Source organism: Simochromis diagramma, unplaced genomic scaffold (genome assembly GCF_900408965.1).
Source record: "Simochromis diagramma unplaced genomic scaffold, fSimDia1.1 OVJJ01000343.1, whole genome shotgun sequence".
NCBI lineage: Eukaryota > Metazoa > Chordata > Actinopteri > Cichliformes > Cichlidae > Simochromis > Simochromis diagramma.
In genome coordinates, this window is record NW_024386831.1 from 505204 (window position 1) to 520724 (window position 15521).

The 15521-nt window shown below is 40.7% G+C and overlaps 1 protein-coding gene and 1 non-coding gene across 19 annotated transcripts in view; one reads left to right on the forward strand and one right to left on the reverse strand.

Moving 5' to 3' along the window:
• Positions 1–15521, forward strand: part of clasp1a (cytoplasmic linker associated protein 1a) — a 91520-nt gene that overhangs the window by 21096 nt on the left and 54903 nt on the right. For all 18 annotated transcript variants that reach the window (XM_040027388.1, XM_040027391.1, XM_040027389.1 and 15 more), the window contains exons 3-8: positions 7468–7546; positions 8575–8678; positions 9897–9988; positions 10126–10201; positions 10572–10669; positions 11764–11834. In XM_040027388.1, the coding sequence (XP_039883322.1) occupies positions 7468–7546; positions 8575–8678; positions 9897–9988; positions 10126–10201; positions 10572–10669; positions 11764–11834 (520 nt within the window). The remainder of the gene's footprint in view (positions 1–7467; positions 7547–8574; positions 8679–9896; positions 9989–10125; positions 10202–10571; positions 10670–11763; positions 11835–15521) is intronic.
• LOC120731404 lies at positions 7050–7181 on the reverse strand. The gene has a single exon (XR_005695343.1). It is a non-coding gene; the product is annotated as a U4atac minor spliceosomal RNA (small nuclear RNA).

Sequence of the window (15521 nt, forward strand, 5' to 3'; positions counted from 1 at the left end):
AGCATGTATTAGTGTCAGTGGCAGTATGTCCGGAGGAGGATGCTCCCATTTCAGTGTTTTCACTGCAGCAATTCGAGTATGAAGCGCCATCTCAGGAGGAAGTGAACCGTGAAAGAGCGTTGTGTCTGTGCGTCTTTAAATGTGCTCTGTATTACAAGTGCTGTTGGCTCTCGGCTGTAATAAGAGTTTACTGCACAGCTCCATCATCCAGTTGCCACCCTGCCCGGAGTCCTGAGCTCTGCTGAGTGCTGCTGAGTCACTGCTGGCTAATCACCGCAAACTCCAAATGGTGGCATAGCATCACAGTTAATCACTCCCACTCTGTTACTGTATCTGGTGCATGTTGGAAATTGTTTAGATGAGTCTGGCCCCGCCTGTATGAGCCTGTGGTTGAACTGGGACACTCCCAGTCTGCATGTGTGGAATAATATGCAGGCGACCTATTGTCCTCATTTCCATCTAAATATTTTTTATTCTTGGAGTCCTCTAGAGCAGCTTTGCATGATTTTTGAACTTTGCATAGTTCAAAATGATTATTCATGTGGGTGGGGCTTTTCCCCAGTGACATCATACAGATCCAAGAGTAGAAAAAAATGACAAATTACCAGTGATTCTCCTCTGGTTCACGGTCCTTTATGACTTCAATGAAAACAGTCTCCAGAATATCCTATTTTATTCAGTGAGACCTGAAACTAGCGACTGAGTCAGGAAGGTGTTTCCTAAGATCAGAAATGTTAGCAATGAATTTCCAAACTTTTGCAACAAAGAAATTGCCCCCTGTTGGACATTAGGAGGAATGCAGGTTTAAAGCTTAATCTTAATCTGGGGGCAGGGATAGCTTAGTAGGTAGAGTGGTGGCCGGGGTCGGGGATTCAAATCCACTGAACGGCTACCCTGAGGTACCCCTGAGCAAGGTACCGTCCCTACACACTGCTCCCCGGGCGCCCAGTGGCTGCCCACTGCTTCACTAAGTATACATTATTATTATTGTTATTATTATTTTAAGCCTATTAGCTACTTCCATCTTTTATATCACAGACTGTCATTACTAATTAAACCCACTGTTAAACAGTTAGTAACTATAAACTCTGAAGAGGTCAAATAGCAGCTTTTATTAAAGCTGCATTTTATTTTAGAAAAGACTCTTCTTCTTTTCTGACTCTAACAAACCAAAATCTTCTTCTTTGGTCTTGGTGCGACTGGTGTTTATTTTGCAGTGTCCTAAAGGTAGAGCTGAGGTCTATCAGACGGTAACCACGGGACAGGCAGTGACGCGGGCTGAGGTGCTCATGAGTCCCTTTTGCCACAGGCGAATTACTAAAAGCAGCAGCAGCAACAACTGAGCGCGCTCAAAGAAACACACTGGCAACAGTCGAGACTCTGTGAAAGCCATTAAAAGGTGAAACAGCCATGTTTAAACCCACTTCTGGTGGGTCCACAGTTCATCATGATTTCAGCATTCTTGGATTTTTCCATTCTCTTTGACTTTATGTAAACTTGTGCATTTAAATATGACTTCCTCATATTACAATATTTCCACTTGAGGCTCCAGCAGTGAGTCAGTCCCCACAGACTGACATTTTAAAATGCCCAACTTTACTGCAGAAATAAACATGCTTACAGCTTAATACAAAAACCAGGTTTGGTCTCTGTAGCTGATACCCTCCTTTATAACAACTCATCATCCAGATGGAGGCTTTGATATTGATGCGTATTAATAAAACTATTTTAATGCTGCATAACAATAAAGGTCTCTTGAATCAAACAGAATTTTATTTGTTGTGTTGTTCCTTGATAGCTCGATGCATTATCTGCCTTGTGGAGGGCAGCCGGTTATTAATGGATCAGCTGAACCAGCAAATAGACTATTTATTAAAATGCACTTAATAACAATTTACAATTGAATTAATTTCAGCATACAGAGCATCAAATCATCTCCTTTCAAACTGTTGGAGAGATTATATTATTATATCATTATGAAATCAGACGGAATTGGAAGAGATGCATATCTGCCAGAGGAGTAAACTTGTGCAATAGCTGTAACGAGAAATATAGACAGAGTAGTTCAAAGTTAATGTAATTTAATTAGTTAATTCTGGTTGATTCAGTCTTCACTCTCATGTCTTGATTTTTATGGGCTTTTTTTTTTTTTTGGTTGTATTGTTTTTTTTGCAATCCATCAATTTTCTTCCGCTTATGTAGTGCCTGGAGCCTATCCCAGCTACCATAGGATGATAGGTGGGGTACACCCTGGACAGGTGTCCTGTCTGTCATACAGAAAACAGGGTGTTGTTTTTGAAAAACTTTAAATAATGACTGATTTAAATTGAGCACCATCTTCCCTGTGCAGCTTGCCTGTTCCCTGCAAACCTCAACAGAGAGGCTATTTGCATGCCGGGAATCAGAACTTCTCATTCTGCGCTGTGTTTGCATGAAGCAATGTCTGTCGTTGTTCTTCAGTCTGCAGCACAGATACAGCTTTGATAAACAAACTATCAAAAGGACTCAAAATGAAGCCATAAATGTCAGCTGCGCTCATCTCTGACCTGCAGCTGCATCCAGAAAACAGACCTGTAAGCTACAGTTAGAGTTTAAGCTGAAAGGTAGACCAAGTAAAGACAAAAGTTCTTGATTTATGGCACTGTGAGAGACATGAGAATGTGGTGATTACAGAGCAGGAGGCTGGGAGGGAGGGACAGGTATGCTGTATATAATTACAAAGCTGGAAAATGATCTGGCTTTCCATGTGTGAGGGACACGGCTCATTTTTGAGGAGTTTGATCGATGTCTGAGTTTTGCTTGTCTTTACAGGTTGCTGCATGTGTGTGTGTGTGTGTGTGTGTGTGTGTGTGTGTGTGTGTGTGTGTAACAGCAGAGATGGCAACATGTTTCCTTTTGTGTGTGTGTCCGTGTGTAGTGTTTCCACTGGTAATGAGATGGCGAGTTGAGAGAATTTCTTGATTTAATTTAAAGGCTTCTCCACATCAGAGTGGCCAGTTGTGGGTTGCCGGGTTTTTCCAGCCACTCGGATGACGATGAAGAGGCACTCGTGTTCCTCTGAACGAGGCTTGATGCTAGTGGGTTAGTTTGATCACAGCCTGATCCAAGAGTCCTTTCTGAACTTTTTCTTTTACATGATCAGGAAACAAACTGACTGGACTGACTGGAAGTTTGCTGCCCCTCGCTAGTTTTCTAACCTAAATATGCATCCCGTGTTTTGTTTTACTTTACTTACCACATTTCCACATGATTTATTTACTATAATCATTTTTCCGCATTTTTATCATGTACAAAACCACCCAGCCCGCCAGATGTATCAGACAGCACATGGATTGAGTATCCAGACCTTAGTGATCAATAAAATCTTCATACTCACGGGTTGCCCCTGAAATCATGTAAGCATTGGGAGATTTGCTGTCTTTGCTTCATGAAGCAGCATCTGAGTGAATGGAAAGCTAAACCAACACGTGCATGTTGACAGAGTAAATATCGAGCGAGGCTGAAGCTGCTTTCAGTGACGGCAGGGTGCATATTTGAGCTGAGGTAAACGCACGTCACGGTCTGACCACTAACTGCCACAAATGCTTCAAGTCTGAACCTTCATTGTGAGCTCAGATTTGAAAGAAGCCACTCGTCTTGCAGCTGTGTGAACTGAGCTGACATTCAGCTCCAGCTGGGTAGCTTTACTGCTCCGACACCTTTGCCTGTGCTGAAAATCTTTAGAAACTCAGTTGTTTTTTTTGTTTGTTTTTTTTAAGTGGCCTACAGGGGTGGGCGATATAGATGATGATGATCTTCTGAAACTATGTGCCAGCAGCACTATAGCGACACAGTATTATAAAAGTATAAAATAACTGATTAACACTTTAATTGAACAATAACTAAATTAATTGAACCTTGTAATCCTTTCAATGGTTGCACAATATTGTCATAGAATAAAGCTGAAACATATTTTCTACCTGGGATCTTGTATGCTGGATTGAGCTTTTTAACCAGATGTTTAAAGTCCTGCTTTTTCTCCCTGTGACCTAATCAGTAATTTCCATCCACCATTTGCTCTTCCTGTCATATGGAGTGTCACTAGCGAGTACTCCAGCGACGCGCGGAGGGTTGCTCATCATCATGTCCTCCTTTGTAGCCCGGCTGTACTCAGCTGTGCGTTTTTGTCTCGAGTGGTAAAACACATTTATTGTTTCCACCTCTAGCAGTTGTTATGCACACTAGGGAATGTCGCTGGATGTCGCTGCTATGGTAACAATATTACGATATGACACTTTCCTATCACATAAAAATGTATATGGTTATTATGACAGACCAAGGGTTATGGCACAGTCCTTGTTGCCTTTAACATTATTGAATTTCAGATCAATTCCATTTCAATTTAGTGCAGTTCAGCTTCATTTGTCATTCAATCTCACGACAGTCACTTCAACGTGCTTTATACTATAAGGTAAAAGAGAGAAAACCCCAACAACCTGACAACCAGGTATGACCAAACCCTTGGCGACTCTGGGAAAGAAAAATATTGTTTTTACAGGAAGAAAAACCTGTGGTACAATCTCAGGAAGGGAAAATAGTCTGGTGCTACATAGGGTTAGGTATAGAGACAAAAAACATATTTTTGTATCCAGCTGTAAGCATGTTTATTTGTAATGTAAAGTTGTAGATTTTAACATGGGAGTCTATGAGAACTGCTGGAGCACCTGGTGGACGTTAGAGGAACTGCAGCTTGTACTGCATGTGATGACATCATTCTGTTTAGGGTTGCTGTTTTGTTATGTGGAGTGTTACTTTGGTCAGGGTTTGAAAGTTATTGGTTATTTATCGCATGGTTTATGTTGCTTATTGTAATTTTTCTGCTGGTCTTCAGTTGTTTTTTTTTCTTTTATTACCTGTTAGTGAGGTGGTTGTTTCTTTCTTTGTGATATTAATAAAGTTTAGCCTGTGCAAATCCCTGTTATCCCGCACTGCTGTGCAATAGTGTGACCTGGACTGTGCGTGAAAAGTAGGCCACAGTTTTGTGCCCTTGATGCATGGACACATTTTTTAAAACTGCTGCTTTTACATTGTAAATTAGGAAAAATCAGCTCTTTTCTTTTACTGTCAGACTAAATAAATTAAATCCACAAACTCAAAACATATTAAAACTCAACATGAGGGGACGTGCAACGCTGATGCCCTGCACCAGTTTCAGCCAGGTTATTTTACAGTGTCAGCATGTAAAAATTATGCTGTCCCCATGCAGCTGTGCTGCTGTTGCCTTTGGTGGTTTCTTAGAAAACAGTAAACCAAGTGGCCCAGCCTTGTGCTTTAAGGGGGTCGGATTACTTTACGTTACTTTACGTTTCTAGTTTTTTCACTGTGTGACCTTATTTTTCACCCCTGACAGAGTTTCTTTTAACTGTGTTTTAAGGTTAGCAAAGGGACACTCAGATGAGAATTTTTCTTACAGTGTGGACATTTGCTGAAACACTGTCAGGATTGAAATGCAGCAGATAAGAGGAGGGGAAGAAACTAGAGCCGAGCATGTCGGATTGGAGGATTTGGGAATTTGGAAGGGATGATGTCTGAGAGATTTGGGTCCAGAGCCTTCAGGGTGGGGGTGAAATAGAGGTGTGTGTGTGTGTGTGTGTGTGTGTGTTGGGGGCTCTGGATGTGGGTGGCAGCAAAAAGAGAGTTAGCCATCTGTCTGCAAAGAGGCGGAGCCTGTCTGTCCTGAACTGGACCACGTTCTTCTTTGGCGTTCCTTGTGTAATTCAGTTTTCCAGAAAAGACTCTTTACCTCCAGCTATGACTCCAAGAAAGAGCTCAAGTGAACCTGTTTTGCGTTCCTGTGCAGGGTTTCTCTCTTCATGTGGGGCCTGTCGTCAGTCTAATTACCGTCATTCTCTCCAGCTGCAGAACAAAGGGGCTGATCTGAGGATTAGAGCTGCAGATAACCAGGACTTCTGCCTGCAGCAGGGGAGAGGCATCCATTGGAGACACTGAGGAAAATATAAAGGGAAGAGCACTTTGTAGTTCGGTGGTTTTAAGGGTAGGATTTCTGCAGGTCTTTAAAACAGCCCTAAATTAAAGACAATTAAATTAAGGTGTTAAAATTCTCTTATGTTCCCAGTAAATTTGCTGGTAGAAAAATCACAACAGCAGTTGGCTCTAAGCACTTTATGATGTAAGGTAAAGACCCTGCAATAATACAAGAAAACAGACAAAACCCCAACAATCAAATTACCCCTTATGAGCAACCGCTTTGACGACAATGGCAAGGAGAAACTCCCTTTATAAAGGAAGAAACCTGCAGTCAAACCAGGCTCATGGAGGTGTGGAAATCTGCCGTCCAGTTGGGGGTGAATGAGGTTGTTCAGTTAGTGGAGGTCCCCGCCCCCTCTGCAACACCTCTCACTCATGGTTGGGATTATGTTATAAAATGTAACTTACATTTGAATTAAAATAGAGGAAATACAAAAAATTTAATAGAGGCCATTCCGGTAGAAGAGGGAAAAACCATCTCGGAACTGAGGAGTATAAACTTCACCATCTTACAGTGACGGGATTGCAGCCATTTCCCAGCTTTCTGTAAATGGTGCGCATAGCCACTGATGAAGGTTCATTACAATTTGCATATTAATGATCAAGAAACTAATTGTTAGTCAGTGGTGCTGGTTATGCAAATGTACTGTTTATACTGTTGAGGAAACCTGCAGTCAGCTGAAACTGTAAAAGTAAACTGGATGAGTGAAGAAACATTTGTCCCAGTGAAACAGTAACATCCAGAGGAACAGAATCAATTCTCCAGGGTTAATGTGTGGATCACAAGCCTTTTCTTCATATTTATAAAATTAAACAGCACTTTTTATGCAGTTTCATTAAAATAATTCATCTGTACTGACATGCTGAGACAAAAAAAGGTTCTCTGTACAGATTAAACTTCATCCTGAGATGATTAATATTGAAGTTTCCCCAGTAGGATCTTTCCTCCCAGCAGATTGCAGCAGCCATTGTTGCTTTGCTGTTTTACTCGTTGTTTTATTATTGTTGCACACAGTAATTGGGTTTCCAAAAAGTGCACCAAACCCTGGACATTCGCCAGGCGATGCGTGTGTGTTGTTGTTGTTACGGTGTCAGCTGGACTGCTCTCACTAAGCGTTCATTGAGCAGTTCTCTCACCCCATGACAAGGAAAGTTGCAAGAGGCAGGGCCTGTGTTACAGGTCAGTGTTGTGAGTGTGTACCCTGAGTCATGGTGCACGCAGTTTGTTGTTTTAACCCCACCCCTTTTCACACCCAGGCCTGTGTCGAGTGTTTCTTTGTTGATAAATTCCTCATTCTGATTTCATTTTTTCTATTAAATGTAAAAGAAATATTTACATGTAATTGTATATGTTTAAGATTTCTGTGATGATTTTTGTTTTTGTTTTATTTTTTACATTAAATTGTATTTAATGTGTGCGTTTCATTTTGTCTCCACCAGGTGGCGCTGCTCGGCCTGGACCTCTTATCTGCCTTAGTGACAAGGTTACAGGAGCGATTTAGAGCCCAGGTGGGAACAGGTAAGACTCAAATTTCAATCTTTGATGCGAATTTAATGTTTTATTTAATGTTGGATTTTTAAAGTGGTAATCTGATCGAGTTGAAGTGAAGTCAGAGCTTTTCTCTATATTATTTCAAATGCTGTCATTATCTTTATAAATTAAAGTTAGTTTGCATTATCTAATTAAAAATTGTTAAGTTTACTTTGTTTTTAGTTTTTATGTATTTTAATGTTAATATTGGATACTGATTGATATTGAGGGAAGTTGACTCTCAGTGTCTCTCATTATTTGCCCCAGTCCCCTCAGGATGAATCGTCATCCACATTTAAACACATCGACAAATATCAAACAAAACATATTTTGTATTTTTGTATTTTGTATTTTATTTTTTTCAGGCTCTTTGAAACATGTCGAGTAACACAAAAGTACAACGTTGCAAAAGCGAGTGAGAATTAAAGAATTTGAAGAAAAGCTATCTGGAGCATGTACAGACTGATATTAATCTTTAATAGGGCTGTCAAAATTGAGAGCAAACAAAACTGCTGTATAATGCCCTCCGCTATCTTAGTTTAATTGGTCACATGACTGCATCACATGACAAAAATGTGTCATCGTTTTTGAAAAGGCTCCGGGTTCACTGTCCGCACTGGGACGCGAAAACTGCATTTTCAAATGTATTTGCTTTGGAGAGCGTTTTCAAAACGCTGCGTTTTCCTTGACCAAAAACGCCGTCTCAGTGTGGACAGAAGGCCAAAGCGGAGAGAAAAAGATGCGTTTTCAAACGAAAACGTATTAGTGTGGACATGACCTAAGTTCCTCAGTGCGTCCTCCCCTGAATTTAAATGTGTGAAAAATCAAAAGCTTTTGTTTCAGAGTTTCAAACTACTGTTCTCACCTCTTCTCACCAAGTTTCTGTTGAGTGCTGTTGATCACTTCAACTGCTCTTACTTTGCATGAGAATAACTTGACAAAACATCCTGTACAACTGAGCCATTTCACCATCGTTAAGTACCAATAAATAACTCATATTTTCTTTTCTCACTCAGTTCTGCCCAGCCTTATTGATCGATTGGGAGATTCCAAAGATCAGGTGCGAGAAACAGACCAAACGTTGCTGCTAAAGATCATGGAACAAACCGCCAATCCGCAGGTAACACGCTCACTTTTTCTAAGACAGTTCAGGTGGTCATGCATTAGCTCAAATTCAGATGGATGTCGGCTTTAGTTATCACTTGTTTACTCTGTGGTGAGCTTGGGGGTCTCACTGGGTGTGAAAGTCTGCTGCCACACCCGTCTGCACCCGCAGACTTCCTGCAGTGGAAGCTGGGGGCTGGCAGGTGGCCGGCAGGATGCCAGTGGTTGACTTTGTTAGACAGATGTTACACCCAGGGTCTCCTGCACAGACAGCATAAAAGAAAGAAGTTACCATGGTGACATCCACCACTGATTGTCCAAGTCGTACTCTGAAGCTTCAAATTGATCATCTGGGTGAACTGCATCAATAGAGCTAGCTATAAACCTGAGGACGCAGCACACTCATTGACTAACGACTTATCAATCACATGTCGTTAGCCAATGAACATAACATTGATAATTCTCCCTTTTAACACTTAAACCAGGCACAATTAAGATATACATAAATGGGAAAGTGTTTACTGAGGTCAGGGCAATCTACCTGTAGACTCCTCTATAAACAGATGATTTTTTGCAGCCACAGCTGTTGGCCTTTCGTGGTCAAAAGAATGCAGGTTTAAGGCATTTCACCATCAGATTTAACTGACAACTACATTCATCCTTTACACTTTTTATTGCCTGAATATGCTTTTTCACAGGACGCAGCTTGTGCTTTTTTTATTTTTAATAGATAACACCAAAAAGCATCACACTGTCACTGCTGTGAAAGTGCAACAGGCGCTTGCTGGGCACTGTGATGACTGGACTGCTGTGCGATCAGTAGAAATGAGGCATACAGCTAGTATGAAATGGATGAAAAGTTGATTAATAACAATTAAACAACATGTTTCTGAGTTTGTATAAAGACCAGGGAGGAGAAATCCTTTCATTGGAAACTGGTTTGGTCAGGTGTAGCTTGTGTAGCTTTGTGTTTAAACACATTAGCTGATTTTTGATGTTCTTCAAAGTACTCTCCAAATATTACAGTAAAATCTTACATGAATTTAAAGAATGTGAGTAAATGTAAGCCATTAAGATTATACCCCCTTTTTTTTAAAAGAAATATGTGACTACTACGACTGTCTTTCATGAAACTGCAGGACAAAAGTGTGTTCTCAACCTCTAATTCTTATCAGAATTTTCAGCTTGGAAAAGTCCTGTTTCATTGTGTACATGATGTTGTGTATTTTTGCAGTACGTGTGGGACCGAATGCTGGGAGGCTTCAAGCATAAAAACAACCGGACCAGAGAAGGAGTGTGCCTTTGTCTCATCGCCACGCTGAACACGTGAGTTTCCCTCCTTCGCTCGTTCTGCTCGAGCAGGCCGATTGGGCCGTCACGTGACCTCATTTTTAAAAATCTGTGTCCTCCCGTCTCCTCGTTTTTGTCCCGCTGCTCATTACTCTGATCTGTTTGTCTTACAGATATGGAGCCCAAGGCCTGACTCTCAATAAAATTGTTCCTCATATATGTAACCTCCTGGGGGACCCCACTAGTCAGGTAAAGCCTACCATGACATTTCTCTTCTTTTCGTTTTTCTTTTTAGAAGATTTTGTGTAATTTATGACCAAAACATTGAAGAGACACCAGGTGAAGTTTAAATTAAGCCAGCCGGCACCACCTTGTACCACCAGGTGGTGCAGTGAGTTAACTAGGGATGTCATATAGAGTACCTGATTAAACGCTGCCATCTGGAGGTGAAAGTCTGTATGACTTTTTTTTTTCAATTGTAATTTTTTTCACCCCATTGGTTTGTCTGATGAGTTGACTACATCATTTTATTCATGGTGACTCTGCTGTGGAACATCTGAATAGAAACGTCTGTTTGTTTGATTCCTCTCTGATGTTGTTGTGTGATGCTGGTCACCAGGTCCGTGATGGAGCCATGAGCTCCCTGGTGGAGATCTACAGACATGTGGGTGAGAGGGTGAGGCTGGATCTCAGCAAGAAGGGCCTGCCACAGTCACGGTAAGAGAACAGGCCGCTGCCGTTTAACAATTTTTCTCTTTGATAGCCTTCATTGATTAACGGTAGAGCGATGGTTAATGAACAGAGAGCCCTTTATTAGTTCCCTGTTCCAACCACAGCTTGATTTTCACGCGCTGTTTGGTTCAAGTGGGTAAAATGTAAAAGTCAATAAACATTTTATAGCAACCCTACTTTCAAGAGTCTCTTTTTAATTAGAATTATATAAAATTTTATTTAGCCTTTTTCACATATTGAGTTTCTACAGATTTGGCTGATGTACTGCAGGAATTTCCCATTTTTAATGCTAAATAAATTATATGATTTTTCTTTATATTACCACTGTTTTAAATTGCTATCGAATTACCATATATAAGGATTATACCTTCCTAAAACATGATTCTGCAGCTCACCGGAGCACCTGTGAACCTGTGATTTAACATCAGAAATCAGCACAGAGTGTAAAATAAATGGTTGTTTAAACATAAAATATATATTCTGTTATGATTCATTATTTATGAAGTTGGCTGCAGATTTAAAGTTGAGCTGAACTGCAGTAGAGCTGGTGTGCGTGCACTTTTTGGTCTAAATCCACACTGCAGAGGTTACTTTCTGGCTCATGACTGAACACCCCAGATGATTTATTTTTTCCTAAATCGGATTTATGGTCATCGCTCTTGTAATCAGCCATGAACAAGCTCTTTGAAACGGCGCCAGAATTTTGTAGCTCGGGCTCAAAACGTGATTTCACGTTTAATATCAGATACCAGCGAACATTCAGATGCGGCATCTTCTTTGTTCCCTTTGTGTCCTCTTCGTTCCTCCTTCACACTGGGCCATATGTCTCTGCACCCCTCCATCACCCCTCTCGCTCGCTCTCTCTCTGGCCCCGTTGCCTGTTAGTCATCTGTGTGGTGGTTTCGGTCTATTTTGGTCCCTGCAGCAGAAAGCCGAGGGAGGGCTTCTCACCTCGGAGGTGATGGATGGTGCAGTAAACAGGTCTTTAGTTACTTTCTGCTGCCCATCTGCTTTGTTTTATGTGCCATCTGCATAATTATCTTCACATTCTTGTCTTTCTCTCTGTCCCTCTGTTACAGCTTGAATGTAATCTTCAGCAAATTCGATGAAGTCCAAAGATCCGGGAACATGATCTCATCTTCTGGTTCAGGTGAGTGCTCCTCCCTTTGCTTCAGGCTTCTTTCTGCTGGTATGCAGAGCACATTAGAGGCTGGCTGATGTGGAAATTCAAATCACATCTCTGTAGTTTTAGGCTGGATAAATTATATGTACCTCAGTGTCTTCTATCAAAAAGCAACAGGTGGGACGTCTCAAACACATTTATTAAAGATTGTCGTTTTTCCCCGTTGTCTGACTGGCTGACTCCCGCTTGGTCGGTCAGGCTGACCAAACAGCCGGTCTCTGAGGGCCTGTTGTCCTGAAAGTGAATTTGCAAAGGTTCCGATTTCCTGCACCTTTGTTTTTGAGTCGGCTGCAAAATCAGCTGAAACTTGCGGAGCTGGTTTCAGTGAACCTGGTGGCTGCAGAGGTTTTAGCTGAATATTACTGCTCCTGTTTTTTTGACCAGAGACTGTGACTTCCTCTGAGGTGTTAGGCTTCATCTGTGTTGTAGTTTATACATTTGTTGTTTGTAGTTGTTGTTTTTGGTGGGCGTTTTGTATCAGACTGCTTCTCACAAGGACATATGAACTCATGGTTCAGTGAGTGTGTCCTTAGAGCTGCCCTCTTTGTAATCTGTTCAGGGGATGTCTGAGATTTTTAGCTACAAATACATGGGTTAAGGTTTCTCAATTGCAGCCCTGGAGCATAAACAATTCTCTTTCTGGTGGTTTAAGGCGTTTTTGTTTCGAGGGGATGGGACAGCTTGGTGTGTCTGTCATATGGTGCAGGGTGAAATTTAGGAGTTATTTGACAGCAGAGCTTGAAAACAACATCTTCCTTGTGGCAGATTTTTCTCTCCTGTGTCATCACTCTCTTTTTCTGGCGTGTCAGCTTCTGAGTCTACCCTCCATGTTGAATGTGTACATGAATGTGGAGAAAGGAGGAGGATGGGGGAGGGTTTCAGGCCCAATGGACAGCCTGGGGTGAGAGTCAGAGATTTCAGCTGTCCCTCTGTGGAAGTAAAAAAGACTAGCAGACTCTGTTAATATATCAGAGAAACAAAAAAAATAAAACTGCAGTTGGGTGGATGTTAGAAATTCTTCGCATTTGGAGCTGCTGACTCTGTCTAATTGCAGCTAACGCCGCATTTACAACAAGAACAGCTGATCCGAGGAGAACACGGTGAGACGGGGATCAGTGTTTCAAAACAGTCTCCACCTCCCGTCTCAGCTGCCGCTCTGAGTTTCTTTGAGTGTCATGTGAAGTTTAACTTTCAGTAAGACCTGATCAATCATGATGAGGCACGATTTTCTGTCAGATTTAAGCTGTATTCACCAGCCTGCTGAGTCACAGTCGCAATCTTAAGATGATGACACAGCATTTCAGTCGGCACTGAAGTTCTTTCATCTCTTTCCTGCTATTTTTATCGGTTATTTTTGCACCATATTTTCATCTTCCTTGTTCTGTTTATTCGACTCCTTAAATTGATCTGTATAAAATCCATCAAAGTGGAGAAAAAAATCCCACCTGAACCCCCCTTAGTTAATCCTTGTTTTTTACTTATAGCCAGTCCAGAAAAAATGTTCTCATCAGTCAGTTTCTTTGTAATCTCCTTTAATTTCAGACACTGAGGATAAATAATATTGTTCAGCTCCGTAGGACATATGAAGCAACTCCTGAGTGTGAGTCCTAATAATAAATAAAGGTGGACACTTTAGCCAGTGTTCATGTTGCTGTGTGAAAGTTAACTTGGAGGACTGAGAGGAGCATGTACACATGACTCATTTCAGCGCTTATTAGATATTGAGCCTTTATATCCATCACGATCAGCTGCTTGGCTCGACTCGTCTCTTTCACAGCTCCACTGAAATTGACTCTGTGACTTGTTTTAATTGAAATCTGTCAGTCTTAGAGAGAGGGGAATGTCTGGTGTTAATGTGGATGGACAGTGAACGCCGTGACAGCAAAATAAGAATAGAATAGAATAGAATAATCCTTTAATTGTCCCACAAGGGGAAATTTGGTTGTAACAGCAGCTAGATGACACATATACAACAGTACACAGGACACAGAACAGAAACATACACAGTTTTTCTTACATATTTACATCAAGGACAATGGTTACTATAATAAGCTCTAAGCATTGAGGAAATGGGTTATAATAACTGCACTGAGTTATTATAGGCCTTTTTATTTTTATTTCGTTTTACATTTTTTTCTTGGACTTCAGTTGTAATTGTGTTAAACTGTAGTTTGAAGCGCAAGTTTGATGTTTCATTGAGTTTAACTGAGCATTTTCAAACAATATAATGTTATTATGCAATGAGCACATTTGTCAGGGGCTAAATTTAAGTCATTTAGAGTTTCAACGAACACATACATGGATGCGTGAGGATGGTAGTGTGATCAAACAGAGAGAGTATAGATGTTTCATCTATATATTTAAAAAAAAATATACAGTGGAACCCCGACTTACGAAATTAATTAGTTCCCGAGGGTCTTTCTTAAGTCGAAATTTTTTGTAAGTCGAAGCACCCATCGCGCCTTTTGAGTGAACGATAGGCTATAGGCTAATTGCTAACTGCAACAACAATACGTCGTTCAAGTGGAACAACGAAGCGCTAGTACGAAAGCCAAGGGGGTTGTCTCATGATTCGGAAGGCATTGTGGGCGTTCTGGGCATTCTGGGCTCAGCCAATCAGAGCCAGTGGATTTCGTTACACGGGCATTTTGCCGTAACATGGGCAGAAATACTGCCGTTAAGTGCCTTCGTAACTTGAATTTTTCGTTAAATGGGGTCTTCGTAAGTCAGGTTTTTTTTTTTTTTTAAAGTATAGTTTTAAATTTTATTTTGATTAACCTAACAGTTTCATTAAACTTTAAGTTTTGACTTTAGTTGTAGTTCACTTTCATAATAACTCAGGCACTGCAAAGGTTTTTTGTGCTTTTGTACCAAAACTAAGCAAAAAGCTAAGAGTGAACACTGAACTTAAGATGTGCACACATGAAACTGAAATGAGAAAAAATTACAGTAAATGTCTTTAGTTTTATTTATTTTTTTGTAAGGTTGGTCAAATTTGTTTACACAACTGGCCCGATGAAGCATTGCTGCATCTGATTATTGAGTCTGGTATTTCTACATGACTGTGAGTAAAAAAAACCTGCATAAAGCTTTGTGTTGAATTTTGGTTCTATTCTATTCTGCTCTGTCCCCAAATCTTCCCCCTGAAAACCCTTCACATTACAGTAATTATGATTCAGTCTAAAACTGAAAGTAATTACACTGATTAAATAATACAGTAAAAATGAAAGTGAACTAAGAGAAAAAATATTCCTAAAGAAATAAAAGTGGAAAACTGTAATAAATCCAGTTGTTGTTTTTTTTTCTTTTTTGCAAAGGGCAGAAGTTTAAACTGTTCCAAAGTTAACTGAAGGACAAGAGATTGAAAAAAGCAGCTTTGAATTCATGTCTAAAGGATGCGTAGTGTTGGAGGGATGTCAGCTAAAGCTCAACTATGTATTATCTCTTTTTACCACAAGAGGAAGCAGTGAGTCAGTGCACCTTTTATTTAACCGTTGTGGTCGGCATCCGGGGGAAAAGACAAAGCCTCGGAAGGAATAGGGAGTAGGACTTAAAAGAAATGTCAGAAATTAAATTAAGGGCAGCACACATCCCAAAACATCTCAATACTCCCACTGGTAAAATGCTGCCCCCTGGTGGTAATAGATATAGTTG